General features: G+C 47.9%; 2 protein-coding genes across 5 annotated transcripts in view; both read right to left on the bottom strand.

Annotated features, from left to right (window-relative positions):
• The window catches only part of Dcaf4 (DDB1 and CUL4 associated factor 4), a 32,051-nt gene extending 25,334 nt beyond the window's left edge, over positions 1–6,717 (bottom strand). For 2 of the 4 annotated variants that reach the window (XM_045155424.1, XM_045155422.1), the window contains exon 1: positions 6,598–6,717. The gene's annotated coding sequence lies outside the window, so the exon portion shown is untranslated. Of the gene's footprint in view, positions 1–636; positions 697–6,597 lie in introns of those variants that run through there. The other 2 variants (XM_045155426.1, XM_045155423.1) reach the window with 2 other exon arrangements.
• An 8,096-nt stretch (positions 6,718–14,813) lies between these two features.
• Positions 14,814–16,594, bottom strand: LOC123462351 (heterogeneous nuclear ribonucleoprotein A1-like). Its single transcript, XM_045155595.1, has 2 exons — positions 16,105–16,594; positions 14,814–15,423 (listed from the first exon to the last, which is right to left on the bottom strand). Exons 1-2 carry the CDS (start codon positions 16,592–16,594, stop codon positions 14,918–14,920), a joined length of 996 nt encoding a protein of 331 aa, XP_045011530.1. The 3' UTR covers positions 14,814–14,917.
• Positions 16,595–16,822: the final 228 nt, after the last annotated feature.

Genomic DNA, 16,822 nt, shown 5'->3' on the forward strand with positions numbered 1-16,822 from the left:
AGGGGGCACATGCGTCTGGAGTTCGTTTGCAGTGGCTGGAGGCCCTGCACCCATTCTCTCTCTCTATCACTCTCAAATAAATAAATAAAAATAAACAAAAAAAACAATTAAAAAAAGAAGAAGGGCTGCACAAGCAGAACAGAAAATCAAGCAATGGATGAATATTGCATAATATTGAATAATTGGGTTGGAATGATGGCTTAGCGGTTACCCAGGTTCAATTCCCCAGTATCCACATAAGAAAGATGTATAGCAGCTGGGCATGGTGGCGCATGCCTTGAATCCTAGCATTCGGGAAGCAGAGGTAGGAGGATAGCCATGAGTGAGTTCAAGGTCACCCTGAGACTACACAGCTAATTCCAGGTCAGCTTGGACTAAAGTGAAACCCTACCTCTTAAAACACCCCCCCCCCAATTAAAAAAAAGAAAGATGCACAGGTGGCACACGCATCTGGAGTTCGTTTGCACTGGCTAGAGGCCCTGGTGCACCCGTATCTGCCTCTTTCTCTCTCTCAAATAAATAAAAACAATAAAGAAGTCACGGGATGGGAGGGGCTTATAATTAAAATACATCATGTACATTTGTAAAAAAAAAAAAAAAAACAGGAGAAATGGCTCAGTAGTTAAACAAACTTACTTATAAAGCCTGGAAGCCTGGGGTTCAATTTCCTAGTACCCACGTACAGCTAGATGCTCTAGGTGGTGCATGCATCTGGAGTTCATTTGCAAAGGCTGGAGGATCTGGCATGCCCATACTCATTCATTCATATTCTCTGTCAAATAAATGAACAACATACGTAAGAGAAAAAAGAAGGGCTGAAGAGATGGCTTAGTGGTTAAGGTGCTTGCTTGCAAAGACTAAAGTCCCGGGTTCGATTCCCTAGTATCCACGTAAGCCAGATGCACAAAGTGATGCATGTATCTGGAGTTCATCTGCAGTGCCTGGAGGCCCTGGTGCACCCATAAATAAAAATGAATAAATAAAAAGGAACCACTGACCCTGGAGGGCGGAGAAACCCTATTCTAGGTCGGCAGCGCACAGTGAGAATTGGCTAAGGAGAGGAGAGGGGCCATCAGCAGCTTTGGAGCTACTCCATGAGGCAGAGAAATTAAAATCTGATATGTCACAGGAGCTGGGCCTGGCTTGGCCTTTCAAAAAAATCTCTTTTTTTTTTTTTTTCTTTTTCGTTTTTCTTCTTATTTGAGGCAGGGTCTTGCTCTAGCTTGGAATTCACTGTGTACTCTCAGGGTGGCCTCAACTCTCAGCAATGGCCCTACCTGGGATTAAAGGCATGTGCTGCCAGGCCCAGCCAGAATAGCTTTTAAGTACTTGAAGGCATGAAGAATTACAAGTTCTAAGAGACTGATATTCTGGAAAGAAATCTCAAACACAGACACAATTTGCCTTCTGGAAAATGACTAAGCAATATATACATAGTTTTTTTTTTTTTAAATTATTTATTTATTTCTTTGAGAGCGACAGACACAGAGAGAAAGACAGATAGAGGGAGAGAGAGAACGGGCACGCCAGGGCTTCCAGCCACTGCAAATGAACTCCAGACGCGTGCGCCCCCTTGTGCATCTGGCTAACGTGGGACCTGGGGAACCGAGCCTCGAACCCGGGTCCTTAGGCTTCACAGGCAAGCGCTTAACCGCTAAGCCATCTCTCCAGCCCATACATAGGTTTTTTGAGATAGGGTCTTGCTATCTGGCCCAGGCTGACCTGGAATTCACTATGTAGTCAAGGTGGCCTCGAGCTCATGGTAATCCTTCTATCTCTGTCTCCTGAGTACTGGGATTAAAGGTGTGCACCACCATACCGGTTCATGACTACGCACTATATATCAAGTAATTTAAATAATCCAAAGACTTAATTCAGCAGGGTGCAGTGGTGCACCCTTTAGCCCCGGCTATTCATGAGCTAAGAGCTCGCATTTGGCAATTGAAAGTTCTTGGACATCTGCTTCATACCACAAAGAGAAACTAAAATGTATCCAGGACCTAAAACCCTTAGACACAACACCTAAAGCACAAGGGAAAAAAATAATTGGATTTCATCAAAATCAAAAACTTTGTTGGGTGTTGTGGTGCACGCCTTTAGACCCAGCACTTACGAGGCAGAGGTAGGAGGATCGCTGTGAATTCACAGTGAATTCCAGGTCAGCCTGGGCCACAGCATGACCCTACCCCGAAAAACCAAAAAATTTAAAATGACCTGGATTCAATTTCCCAGTACCACGCAACATCAGATGCACAAGGTGGCAAATGCACCTGGAGTTTATGCTGGCATGCCCATTCTCTCTGCTTGCAAATAAATAAAATAGTTTAAGTAAATAAATAATAAAGGAATGAAGAGCCAGACATGGTGGCACACACTTTTAATCCCAGCACTTGGGAGGCAGAGGTAGATGGATCACCGTGAGTTCAAGGCCACCCTGAGTCTACATAATGAATTCCAGGTCAACATGGGCTACAGGGAGACTACCTCAAACAAACAAACAAAGTGGGGGTTAGAGAGATGGCTTAGCTGTTTAGGTGCTTGCCTTCAAAGCCAAAAGACCCAGGTTCGATTCTCCAGGACCCATGTGAGCCAGATGCATAAGGGGGTGCATGAGTCTGGAGTTCATTTGCAGTGGCTGGAGGCCCTGACACGCCCATTCTATCTGCCTCTTTCTCTCTCAAATAAATAAATAAAGTATTTAAAAAGGTGTGAAGTTGAGTATGGTAATGCATACCTATGCTGTGATCCCCTGCACTGTAAGGTTCATGGTCACTCATGGCTAGTGAACTTGAGGCCAGCTTGAGCTACATGAGACCTTGTCTCAAAAACAAACCAAAAAGTGGCTGGAGAGATGGTTTACTGGTTAAGGTGCCTGCCTACAAAGCCTAAGGAACCAGGTTCAATTCCCCAGCGACCCACATAAACCAGATGTACAAAGTGGCACATGTGTCTGGAGTTTGTTTGCAGTGGCTAGAGGCCCTGGAGTGCACATTCTCTCTCTACTCCCAATAAATAAGTAAAAATAAAAATGATTTAAAAAACCCCACAAATATGAAAGCAGAGCTAGAGAGATTGCTGATGGTTTGGGTTCAATTCCCCAGTATCCACATAAAGCCAGATGCATAAAGGAGCACATGTGTCTGACTTCATTTGCAAGGGCAAAAGACCCTGGCATGACCATTCTCTTTTTCTCTCTCTCCTTGCAAATACTTAAAGCCAGGTGTGGTGGCATATGCCTTTGATCCCAACACTTGGGAGGCAGAGGTAGGAGGTTCACTGGGAGTTCGAGGCCACCCTTGGACTACATTAGAGAATCCCAGGATACTCTGGGCTAGAGTGAAACCATACCTGAAAAAAAAATATCATTAACAAATAAAAAAATATATATTAAAAAATACTCCCACTGAACTATGTACTCTAAAATAGTCTCTCTTCCTTTCTTTTTTTGTTTTGTTTGGTTTTTCGAGGTAGGGTCTCTAGCCCAGGCTGACCTGGAATTCACTCTTTATTCTCAGGGTGGCCTCACACTCCAACTCACAGCAATCCTCCTACCTCCACCTGGGATTAAAGGCCACCCACCACGCCCAGGCCAGGCGCCTACCTTTCTTTCTTTCAAAGGTGACAAGAGAAAGAATGTGAATGGACACAGCAGGGTTTCTTGCTATTGTAAATGAACTCCAAATGCACATCCACCTTTGTGTATCTAGATTTATGTGGTTACTGGGGAATCAAATCTGGCCAATTTTTGCAAGCAAACAGCTCCCCGGCCCCTGGTTTTTCGAGGCAGGGTCTCACTGTAGCTCAGGGTGACCTGGAATTCACTATGTAGTGGTGGTCTTGAACTCTAGGTGATCCTCCTACCTCTGCCTCCCAAGTGCTGTAATTAGAGGTATGCAACACCACGCCCAGTGTAAGCAAACAACTTTAACTGCTGATCCATCTCTCCAGCCCTAAAATAGTTACTTTTATGGTATGTGAATATCTAAAAAAATAAATGATGTTACCCTATACTGTAATAGAGTAAGAAGTAATGCAACCATACCATAATTTAGTAAGATTCTGATGCCAAGTACATTTTATTTTTATTCATTTATTTATTAGTTAGATAGCAAGGAGAGAATTAGAATGGGCATGCCAGGGTCTCCATTCACTGTAAACAAACTCCAGGGGCATGTGCCACCATGTGCATCTGGCTTACATGGGTTCTGGGGACTACAGCCTGTATCTTTAGGCTTCACAGGCAAACACCTTAACCATTAAAACATCTCTCCAGCCCCCGGTATACTTTAATGTGTGAACTGCTAATGCCGTTGGTTGGTAAAACCAATATACAATGACTGCTCCAGCAAGGTTTCCACGCTCAAAAGTAAGTGGACCTGAGTGAACACACAAGGGAAAAAGAAAATGTAGACAGGATGGTATTCTATACAGTGTGTGTGTGTGTGTGTGTGTGTGTGTGTGTGTGTACTGGCAAGATGGCTTAGCAGTTAAGGTGCTTGCCTGCAAAGCCAAAAGTATCCAGGTTCGATTCCTCAGGACCCACATAAGCCAGATGCACACAGGGCACATGTGTCTAGAGTTCATTACTGTGGATGGAGGCCCTGGTGTGCCCATTCTCTCTCTCAAATAAATAAATAAATATTGGAAGTAGAGACACAAAGATCCCTGCACTGACTTGCTAGTTGCTGAGCTCCAGGCCAGTGACAGACCTTGTTTCAAAGGAGATGGATGGCGTCCTGAGAATGATACACTGTGTTAGTTTGAAAGTATGGCCCCAGAGGTAGGAGGACTGTCATGAATTCAAGGCCAGCCTGGGACTACAGAATGCATTCCAGGTCAGCCTGGACTACTGTAAGACCCTACCTAAAAGAAAAAAAAAAAAAAGAGTTGGGAACTTCAGCTCCTAGCAGACAGAGTCCTGCCTGGGGGGGGGGGCGCGGAAGGGGGCGTGTCACCCGGGCAGATATGAATCTAAATTCCAGGCCAAAGGTATGGAAAGGAGTTTGAGTTCCGGCTGTGCCTGCCCGGGGTGGCGCCGGCAGGCTGGCTCCTGTGGGCTAGCTGCAGTTTTCCTCCCTGCTTGGATGCAGGAAAGTAGGAAGTGAAGTAGGCGGTGTCTTCCGCCATTGATGAAACTTCACGGGATTTGTACACTGAGATCCTGGATGTCCATCCTAGCACTGTGGATGACAGACACCTATGCTTACCTGCTGTCCTCCACATAGACACACACACACAGGTGCTTACACACACTCAAATAAGATACAGTAACAGCATGCATAGTAGTGCACACCTCTAATCTCAGCACTGAAGTGATGGCAGAGGATCTCAAATTCAAGGTCATCCTTTGCTACCTTAAGGCCAAACTGGGATACCCAGATCCTGTTTTTTTATTTGGTGGGGGGAGCGGTTTTTGGGTAGCGTTTCACTCTAGCCCAGACTAACCTGGAACTCTACCTCTGCCTCTCGAGTGCTTGGATTAAAGATATGGGCCATCACACCTGGCTTAAATTTTTTTTTTTTTTCTGTCAACATCCATCTTAATAAATACTCCAAAAAGCAGACTTAATGTTAGTGTGTACCTCAAGTTCTCCAATCAGTGTTTTAAGCCCTATTTTACAATGCGGAAGCTGAGGCTTACAGGACTAAGCAACTACTCCTTCACATTAGTGATGGGAAGAGGTATTCCCCCACTTTTGACCAGACCTCTGGGCTTGGTCACCCCCAGGTCACCACCTCAACTCTTAATTTCCACTGTTACCACAGTGGGCCTCCAGGGTGGATAACGGAGAGGGTTTTCTAAAGTCACTGGGGAGACTACAAGACGCCCTACACTCAGAAGAAACGGTGCGAAAAAAGCTGCCTGAGCTGGGCGTGGTGGAGCACACTTTTAACCCCAACACTGGGGAGGGCAGAGGCAGGAGGATAGCCAAGAGTTCAAGGCCACTGTGAGACGACATAGTGAATTCCTGGCCAGCGACATAGTGAATTCCTGGCCAGCGTGGCCTACAGCGAGGCCTTACCACAAAACACGCATAACAAAGGTTGTCAATAAAAAAAAGCAAATAAAAATAACAAAGTTGACTGGCTAACATACAACTCGGTGTGAATGTGCACACTGAGGTCCACGGCACGGGTTTACTGAATCCCCCACATAGTGGCTCGCCCTCTAAGTCGGGCAAGCTTCCTACTCCGCTCCGCCCTACGTCTGATCCAGATACAACTGGGATGCCATCAGATCCCAATCCGAGTTTTAACCCGGGCAAGGGCTCCAGTCCTGCAGGGCGGCCACTGTCATGTGGTGTGGATCTAGGAAGCGCCCACCCGTGAGCCGCTGCAAGGTGACAACTGGGGAGGGGGGCGTCGCACGCCCCGGAGTTCCGTGCCACCGGGGATCGGATCCCGCAGAAGCAGCGGCGCTCTCGGCACGACCATCGACACGTAACCTGTCCTGCGCGGGGCCAGCCTCCCACGCACGCTCCACGTGTTCACTTCTCCCCGCCCCTTCCCGGGACCAGACCCCCCACCCCCACCCCTCACCCCGACCTCCGCGTGGGAACAGCTGCAGCCCTCGGCCCGACGTGCACAGGTGCTTACCTGCCGGGACGGTGCTCCCCGCTCCCTCAGGCCCGGCCCCGCAGGAGTCCCGGCGAGCTCAGTCCGAGCCAAGGCGTGCAGGGACCCGGAAAGACCAGGTGCAGCGTCAGCCACTTAGGTGCGCCCTTGCTTTGTGTTGTCGCAGCCCATAGGGCGAAGGCGGCCGATCTTGCTTTCTGATTGGCAGAGGCTTCTGTCTGTCCGCGCCCACAGGGGCGGTCTTGCGGGGAGGGCGGGACTTAGGAGTTTCGCTCAGCCCGGCCACTCCTCCCCGCAGGTCTGGGCCCGGCACGCCAGGGGGCGGGGCCAGAGGCTGCGCGGACACACCCACTCCGCACAGCGGCCTATGGGGAACGAGTGGGCGTGGCTTCTCCTGCAGCCCGCTGGGACTTCTCGCTGCTCCGGCAGGACCCAGGTCCCAAGTTAACGCACATCCAGGAAGGAAGGCGCGATTGCGTGTTGGAATGGGCTAGGAGACTTTTGAGATGTGAGAGTATAAAAGGAGCGGGTTATCTTTGCAAATGATCTCAGATGAGTGAGGTTTCCTAACCTCGGACCTCTGTCGGGGTGGCTCCGACGTGCAGAGGACCATGCTCTAGACTGATGTCAGGTGGCCTCTGATCCACGTCCAGTTGCTTCCTACTTGCGGGGCGACCTAGAAGTGAGCCCTTCTCTTTTCTTGTGTTGCTTAACTTCTCCCATTGTGACAAGTACATTGATCTAACGTTCTAATTTAATGGTCAGGGCTGTTTGTTTTTTTGGTTTTTCGAGGCTGATCTGGAATACACTATGTCACTATGTAGTCTCAGGGTAGCCTTGAACTCACGGCAATCCACCTACCTCTCTCTGCCCCCCAAGTACTGGGATCAAGGGCATGTGCCATCACACCTGGCTAATGATCAGGGTTTTATGAACCATTATTTCTAGAATGAGCTCTACCATTCCTGAACCAAGCATCAGGTAGCTGCCTTGAGTGCCCACTAAAGGAAGATGGAAGTCTGTGATAGACAATCAGACAGAGGTGATAGATTCGTGCAGAGTTGGGATTTAAATAAGCCAGGCTTGGGCTGGAGGGATGGCTTAGTGGTTAAGACACTTGCTTGCAAAGCCAAAGGACCCAGGTTCCATGTAAAACTTGGTGCATGCGTCTGGAGTTCTTTTGCAGTGGCTAGAGGCCCTGGTGTGCTCATTCTTTCTGCCTCTCTATCAAGTAAATAAATAAAAATACGAGCCAGGCGTGGTGGCGCACACTTTTAATCCTAGCACTCAGGAGGCTGAAGTGGGAGGACTGCTGTGAGTTCGAGGCCACCCTGAGACTACATAGTGAATTCCAGGTCAGCCTGGGCTAGAGTGAAACCCTACCTCAAAAAACAAGTAAGTAAATGAATAAAAACATATTTTTTAAAAAAGGAGGGGCTGGAGAGATGACTTAGCGATTAAGGCGTTTGCCTGCAAAGTCAAAGGACCTCGGCCTTTGACCTCCTCACTACCCAAGAAAGCCAGATGCACAAGGGGGCACAGGCATCTGTAGTTCCTTAGCAGTGGCTGGAGACCCAGACATGCCCATTCGCTCTCTCTGCCTCTTTCTGTCTCTCAAATAAGTAATTTTTAAAAAAAAGTCAGGCTTCATGGGACCATCAGCAGGCCAGGCTTTATCATGTGTCTTGCTAACTAACTCCTGTGAGTGGCTAGGTCCCTTACAAAGTAGTTGGTCCCACCGCGTGGTTGGTAGGGTGTGCACCTTTATCAGGGAGGCTGAGGTAGAAGGATCACAGTGAGTTTGAGGCCAGCCTAGGGCTAGAGAGTGAGTTCCAGGTCAGCTAGAGCTAGGCTGTGACCTTGCCTCCGGAAAGACAATAAAGAAAGTAGGTGCTGGGGTCCATTAATGGTCCTTGGTGAATGCATTTCCAATTCATAACAAAAGAAGAATTTACAAGTGCATTCAAGGTGGGGGGTGGTGTAGGAAGTGAGGGAAATGAGGCTTCCTGAAGACTGGGAAGAGAAGGCTGAGGAAAAAAAGTTCCTAATTGAGCCGAAATCACTGCTGAAAGCCTGCTCAAGTATTTGCCTTGCTGGGAGGGACCGGAAGCAAAGAAGGGAGAGGTGGTTGAGACTTGAGAACAGCCTCAGATGTGAGGCACAGGGAGCCTCCAGAGGCTGGAGAATTGTTTACAGACCAGCCCTAGCGCTTTGCTTGGGGGAAGGCCCCCTGGGGGAGCAGCAGCTGCGTTCCATCAGGAAAGATTGGGAGACCGAACTGGATCTCTACAGACAGTTTATTGAGAGAAACCGGAGGGGCAGCAGGAAGGCTGAAGCACTGAGCCAGGCTGGGGTTCAAATTTATAAGGAAGAGCCTAAGAACAGACTGGACCAGGTGCAGTTGATAAGAATATTGTAGCTGTTTGTGTCCTCGTTCAGAACAGGCTTCTTCAGCCAGGACTGTCTAAGGGAGGACACTCAGATGGTTTCCTGTCCTTCAAGGCCATCTGAGCTTAAGGGGAGTAAATCAATCAGGCAAGGTGTCTAGCTTAAGGAGGTTAAAAAACCTCTGTAACTTCATTTCCTGCTGTCTTTTTTTTTTTTTTTTTTTCTTCGAGGTAGGGTCTCACTCTGGCCCAGAATGACCTGGAATTCACTATGGAGTCTCAGGGTGCCCTTGAACTCACAGCGATCCTACCTCTGCCTCTGCTGGGATTAAAGGCGTGCGCCACCACACCCGGCTATTGCCTGCTAGTTTTAGGGATAGTTATTAATTCTTTAGTTCCCTCTAGTTTTCAGAGAAGGCTATTAACCCTTCAACTACCTCCTTGAGGTCCTTGGAGGAAGTAAGGAGGAGATGGATGTGGGCTTCCTAGGAGTGAAGGCAAATGGCTCCATTCAATACCTACAAGGTAAAACAGTGAGATTTGGCACCTGATTTGCCTTGGGGCCTTTAACAGACATAGTGTCCAAATAAAACTTGCCCTCAGGGCTGGAGAGATGGTTTAGGTTTAAGCCCTTGCCTGTGAAGCCTACAGACCCCAGTTAGAGGCTTGATTCCCCAGGACACCCTCCCACCCCGTTAGCCAGACGCACAAGGGGGCGTATATGTCTGGAGTTTGAGTGGCTGGAGGCCCTGGTGCATCCATTCTCCCTCTCTCTATCTGCCTTTCTCTCTGTCACTCTCAAATAAATAAATAAAAATAAACAAAAAAATTTGTCATCAGAACAAGCCATGTGGTATCTCCATGTCAGTTTCCTCCCAGATAAAGTAAGGACAGGATACTTACTGGCAAGAATATGCTGAGGAGCAAACGCTGTGACACAAGCAGCTCACAAGTACTTTGTTGAATGGTTCCCACTGATGAGGCTCTCTCTGGCTGGCAGGAATGTAGCTTGGTATCTAAATGCCTCACACTGGGATGGAGAGATGGCTTAGCGGTTAAGTGCTTGCCTGGGAAGCCTAAGGACACCGGTTCGAGGCTCGATTCCCCAGGACCCGCATTAGCCAGATGCACAAGGGGATGCACGTGTCTGGAGTTTTGCAGTGCCTGGAGGCCCTGATGCGCCCATTCTTTCTCTCTGCTTCTTTCTCTGTCTGTCGCTATCAAATAAATACATAAAAATAAACAACTGAAGGAACCCCAGGAAGGGGGACCCCACGCTCTCCCCGGATATGGCGACACCCCAAATCACTCACGAGAAGCGGTCTTGATGCAAACTTCAAGAGGATTTTATTCCAAGCGCGCTGGGGCCCACAGTCGTACACCGCGCAGGGGTAGAGGGCTGCAGAGCCCCGAATGCAGGAACGGGACAGTTTTTATAGGGTTTCTAACAAAGCCTGTGCATTAGACCAATCATTTTTTTAATATCAGGAGCCCACAGGGTGCGAGCCAGTCAGTTTGTGCCACCCCATAGTTTCTAAGCCAATTAGTTTAATTTGTTCAAGCCCTTCGTGGACCAGTCAGTCTCCTATGACCTTGGTGGTCAGCATTTGCGCAGGTCCTTGGGTGGGAGTAGCAGAGTGTGGTATCAGTCTCCTATGACCTTGGAGGTCTGAGGCAGGCTGCTACAGCTTATGGTGCAAGCTACTAAGGCTTACAGTGTGGGCTATTAAGGCTTATGGTGCAGGCTATTTACAGAAACCAAATAAGTGGTTCACTTCATTACTCATTTTTCATCCTTGAGGGCTATCTCATGCCCTTTTTACCTAGTTTTATATTAGGAGCGGGCTCTGATATAATGAGAAGAGGGATTCTTTACTTGCTTCCAACAGAGAGTAAAGCCTGGAGTTTGAGGTATGCAGGGGCCCGCTTAAGCTCCCTTTGGAGCGTGATAGTATTCCTGGGCTTCTGAATTCTTGGGCCTTTCATAACAAATTTTTAAAGCCTCATGCTGAGAAGGGACAGTGGAGTATTCAATACTAAGTGAGACATCTCTGTAACACCCTCCAAGGCTCCAAGAACACTGTAGAAGAGGCAGCTTAAAAGAAGGTAAGAGCCGAAGGAAGGGGAGGAGTGCTTACAATGCTGTCTTCCAGATACAAAGTGGCCTTGATATTGATGACCTCATAGTGCCTGATGCTACCTATACACGGAGGGAAAAAATTATGGTATCAAATTGAATTGGAAAGAAGGGATTCGGTGGAAGAGGATATGAAAAAGGGCGTATTAGGAGAGGATTATGATCATAGTATATTGTGTCCATTCTTTCTATCTGCCTCTCTATCAAATAAATTATTAAATAAAACTAGGAGCTGGGCATGGTGGTGCATGCCTTTAATCCTAGCATTCAGGAGGCAGAGGACTTGGAGGCCACCCTAATACAGAGCGAATTCCGTGTCAGCCTGGGCTAGAGTGAGACCCTACCTCAAAAAAAAAAATAAATAAATAAAAGAAAAAAGCTGGACATGGCAGTGTTTGCCTTTAGTCCCAGCACTAAGGGGGCAAAGGTAGGAGGATTACTGTGAGTTGAAGGCCAGCCTGGGACTATAGAGAGTTAGTTCCAGGTCAGCCCAGGCTAGAGTGAAACCCTACATCCAAAAAAATAAAGTGGCTAATGCAACTGCCTGCAAAGCCAAACAACCAGAGTCCAAGTTCATTTGCAGCAGCTACAGGCCCTGACATGCCCATTCTCTCTCTGTAGGGTGTAGCAGCACATGCTTTTAATCCCAGCACTCAGGAGGTGGAGGGAGGAGAAATGCTGTGAGTTCAACCCCAGCACAACAATTCCAGGTCAGCCTAGACTAGAGGGAGACCCTACCTTGAAAAAACAAAAGTAAACAACAGCAACAACAAAAGGCTGGGGAGATAGCTTAGCAGTTGAGGTGTTTGCTTGCAAAGCTAAAAGGATCCCAGTTCAATTTTTCAGGACCCACATAAGCCAGATGCACAAGGAGGTGCATGCATCTGGAGTTCGTTTGCAGTGGCCGGAGGCCCTGGCGTGCCCACTCTCTCCCTCTCTCAAATACAAATAATATGTTTATTTTTTGTCTGTTTTTGTTTTTGAGGTAGGGTCTCACTGTAGTCCACACTGACTTGGAATTCACCATGTCGTCTCAGGGTGGCCTTGAACTCTGGGCAACCCTCCTTCCTACCTCTGCCTCCTGAGTGCTGGGACTAAAGGTGTGTGCCACCATTCCCCGGTTAAAATATATATATTTGTATTTTTTGTTTTGTTTTTTCAAGGGAGGGTCTCATTCAAACCCAGGCTGACCTGGAATTCACTATGCAGTCTCAGGGTAGCTTCGAACTCTGGGCAGTCCTCCTACTTCTGCCTCATGAGTGCTGGGACTAAAGGTGTGTACCACCACGCCCAGTTTTATTTATTTTCTTAAAAAATGTATTTTATAATCCCAGCACTTGGGAGGCAGAGGTAGGAGGATTGCCATGAGTTCGAGGTCGCCCTGAGACTCCACAGTGAATTCCAGGTCAGCCTGGGCCAGAGTGAGACCCTACCTTGAAAAACCAAAAAATGAAAAATAAAAAAGTTTATAAAAAGAAAATTTTTATGAACAATCACAAATTAATATGGAAATACTGACTACACAACTTTTTTTTCCCTCTGAGAACAGATAATGATGTGGTGATTCATAACTCTGGAATTTTTTTTTTTTAATTAGAGGCAGAGAGAGAAAGAGATTACAGGCGCCCCAGGGCCTCTAGCCAGTGCAAACAAACTCCAGACACATGTGCCACCACGTAAATCTGGCTTACGTGAGACCAGGAGAATTGAACCTGGGTCCTTAGGCTTCGCAGGCAAGTACCTTAACCGCTAAGCCATCTCTCCAGCTCCTCCCTTTTTAATTCAATGCTTATTTTATTTAAAAAATCAGAGAGAATGAGTACTTCAGGGCCTCCAGATACTGCAAATGACTCAGATACATTCACCACTTTGTACATTTGGCATTATGTGGGGAATCAAACTCAGGTCATTAGGCTCTTCAGGCAACTGCCTTAACCACTGAGCCATTTCTCCAGACCTGGAATACTTTTATTTTAAAAATTTTAAATATATATATATATGCTTATTTATTTAAAATTTTTTTTAAAAATTGACAACTTCCATAATTGTAGACAATAACCCATGGTAGGGCTACAGAGATGGCTTACCACTTACCTGCAAAGCCAAAGGACCCAGGTTTGATTCCCCAGGACCCACTTAAACCAGAGGCACAAAGTGGCACATGCATCTGAAGTTAGTTTGGAGTGGCTGGAGGTCCTGGTGCACCCTTTCTCTCTCTCTCTTTATTTGCCTCTCTCTGAAATAAATAAATAAAAATAAAATATATTTTTTAAATCCCATGTTAATTCCCTCCCTCCCCCCTTTGAAACTCCACTCTCAGCCAGGCGTGGTGGCACACGCCTTTAATCCCAGTAACTCAGGAGGCAGAGGTAGAAAGATTGCCGTGAGTTCGAGGCTCTCTGAAGCTACACAGTGAATTCCAGGTCAGCCTGTGTTAGAATGAGACCCTACCTCGAAAAACAACAACAACAAAAAAAACTCCACTCTTCCATCATACCCCTTCCCCCTGTTGTCAATCAGTCTCTCTTTTTATTTTGATGTTATGATCTTTTCCTCCCATTTTTGATGGTCTTATATAAGTAGTGTCAGGCACTGCAAGGAGTTATTTTATTTTTATTTGAGAAAGAGGCAGATGGAGCGTGGTGTGACAGGCACAGCCACTGCAAACAAACTCCAGATGCATGCCCCACTTTGTGCATCTGGCTTGTATGGTTACTGAAGAACTGAACCTGGATAATTAAGGCTTCACAAGCGAGCACCTTAACCCCCAAGCAATCTCTCCAGCCCATGGAATACATTTCTTTTTATTTACTTATTTATTTACTTATTTATTTATTTATTTATTTATTTATTTATTTGAGAGCGATAGACACAGAGAGAAAGACAGATAGAAGGAGAGAGAGAGAATGGGCGCGCCAGGGCTTCCAGCCTCTGCAAACGAACTCCAGACGCATGCGCCCCCTTGTGCATCTGGCTAACGTGGGACCTGGGGAACCGAGCCTCGAACCGGGGTCCTTAGGCTTCACAGGCAAGCGCTTAACCGCTAAGCCATCTCTCCAGCCCAAATAATAGATGGGGGCTTTTTTTTTTTTTTTTTTTTTTTGGTTTTTTGAGGTAGGGTCTCACTCTGGCTCAGGCTGACCTGGAATTCAATATGTAGTCTCAGGGTGACATTTCTTAAATTATTTATTTGCAAGCAGAGAGAGAGAGAGAGAAAGAGAATAGGCAACACCAGGGCCTCTTGACATTGCAAATGAACTCCTGAGTGCTGGGATTAAGCCTGTGCCACCCCGCCCGGCCTCCCACCCTTTTTTGAGGTAGGATTTTATTTAGCCTAGCTTGATCTGCAACTCATTCTGAGGCCCAACCCGCCTTCCAACTCAACGTGCACCTTGTACCTCAGTTTCTTGAGCGCTGGAAGCCACCATCCCTGGTTTACGGCATACTTTTACTTTACATTTTCTACACACATGGGCGTCCTTTCTCTTTTTTAAAAATAATTTTATTCAGTGTCATCAGATTCTAACGTTTAACAATCAACAGCATGGATGAAAAAAAAAAGAGGTACACATTAAAACTCTTTGTCGGAACACTTTTGCTTTCCACAGAACCAAAGCTAAGATAAACCATAAAATTAGTCCTGAATATAGTCCTAGAGCTTGTTTTTGTTTTTCCCATAAACACGAACATTGTCTAAAACACGTCTTGTTGGCAGCAGCTAGGCCCTGCCACCACGGTGCTTGGCTGAGTTCACAAGTAGCTTTCCTGTCACTTCGCTGGCTCTCCTCCCCTGCTAAACTTTGTTTCTGGGAAGTCATTAAAATTTTCTGCCACCACCAAAACTACTGCTGCTGATGGAGCCGCCAAAGCCACCTGAGTTTCCTGGTCTGGCAAAATATTGGCCTCCAAAACCGTAGGGGCCAGAGCTTCTGCCTGCAAAGTTTCCCCTTCTCATGGGTCCAAACTCCGAAGACTGACTGTGGTAATGGCCAAAGTCGCCGTAGCCTCCACCTCCACCGCCTCTGTCTCTTTGGATGTTGTAACTGTCGCAGCTGCCACTCCTACCATAGCCACTGCACTGGTTCCAATAAGCCTGCCCACCTCTTCCATAGTGGACTCCGCTCCCCTCACCGTAACCAGGGCCACCTCCTCCAGGGCCATCCCCACAGCTGCCACCAAAGCCACCTCTGCCACCACCACCACCACCAACGTCCCCAAAGCCACTTGGACCTCTTTGGCTATAGGATGCACCAGCCATCTTCTGCTTGGACACAGCTTTTCGGACTTCACAGTTGTGGCCGTTCACAATATGGTATTTCTGAACTAAAAAAAGAAAAAGAAAAAAGAAGAGGATGCAGTTAAAAGGTGAAGATGGTTTGGATTAGGACTGGGATTAAGTACCGCATGGAATGCAGCATCGTCAATAAAAAGCCTGGTGACCTACATCTGAAAAGCCTGCGATAATCAAAGGGGGCAAACATGCTCATGCAAAGCAGACCCTCTGCATTGGCAATGCCTGTCTTCATTTGTGAACCTGACTCACAGGAAGTCACCCGTGACTATCTCAATGCAAAGCGATAGCTCATCTTAAAAGTCCCGGGGAAGTGCTGTTTGGAGGGTAATTTGATTGCGCCCTACACTCCTAACTCACTGTGTGCCCTACTATAGGAAATAAGGCAGGAAGTTACTACTTTTGCCTCCTTTTTTCCATAATTTCCTTAGGGAATAAAAAGAAAGTAGAGTACTGGTTTAGCGGTTAAGGCCTTTGCCTGCAAAGCTGAAGGACCCAGGTTTGATTCCCCAGGACCCACGTAAGCCAGATGCACAAGGTGGCACATGCCTCTGGAGCTGGCGATTTGCTGTGGATTGAGGCCCTGGCATTCCCATTCTCTTAATCTGTCTCCCTCTTCCCCTGTCCAATAAATAAATAAAAATAAATTTTTTGTTTTTAAAAAAGAAAAAGGGGGAGAAAAAAAAAAAAGCCTGGTGTGACCTGATACTCACTGACAATCTTGTCCACGGAGTCAGGGTCGTCGAAGGTGATGAACGCGAAGCCCCTCCTCTGTCCGCTGTCGCGGTCGGTCACGACTGCGATCTCTTCGATCCTCCCGTAGCGCTCGAAGTAAGCCCGCAGGTGATGCTCCTCGGTGCTGTCCTTAATGCCGCCCACGAAGACCTTTCTCACGGTCAGGTGCGCCTCGGGCCTTCGGGAGTCTTCTCTGGACACGGCCCTCTTGAGCTGCACGACCCTGCCGTCCAGGCGGTGCGGCCGCGCGGCCAGGGCGGCGTCCACCGCCTCCACCGCGGCGAAGGTCACGAAGCCGAAGCCCCGGGACAGGCTGGTGCCCGCGTGCCGCACGACCACGCAGTCGGTGAGCGTGCCCCACCGCTCGAAGTGGCCCCGGAGGCTCTCCTCCGTGCACTGCGCGCCCAGCCCGCCCACGAACAGCTTCCGCAGCTGCTCGGCCACCGGCGCGGCGCGCGGCGCGGACATGGAGGCGGCTGCAGGGAGGACCGGCCGCCCGCCCCCGACTCGCCTATATAGCCGTCCGCACCCCGCCTCCGCCCGCTCCCATTGGGCGTCTTGAAGCCGCTTCCTCTTCCTGGTGGTCCGGGCTGCCCCCCTCTGCACTGGCCTTCTTTGTTCTCCTCTAGCCCAGGCTGACCTGCAGGTCACACCAGGGAGTCTCGGGGTGGCCTCGAACTCACGGCGATCCTCCCA

This window comes from Jaculus jaculus, chromosome 7, assembly GCF_020740685.1.
Source record: "Jaculus jaculus isolate mJacJac1 chromosome 7, mJacJac1.mat.Y.cur, whole genome shotgun sequence".
Lineage (NCBI taxonomy): Eukaryota > Metazoa > Chordata > Mammalia > Rodentia > Dipodidae > Jaculus > Jaculus jaculus.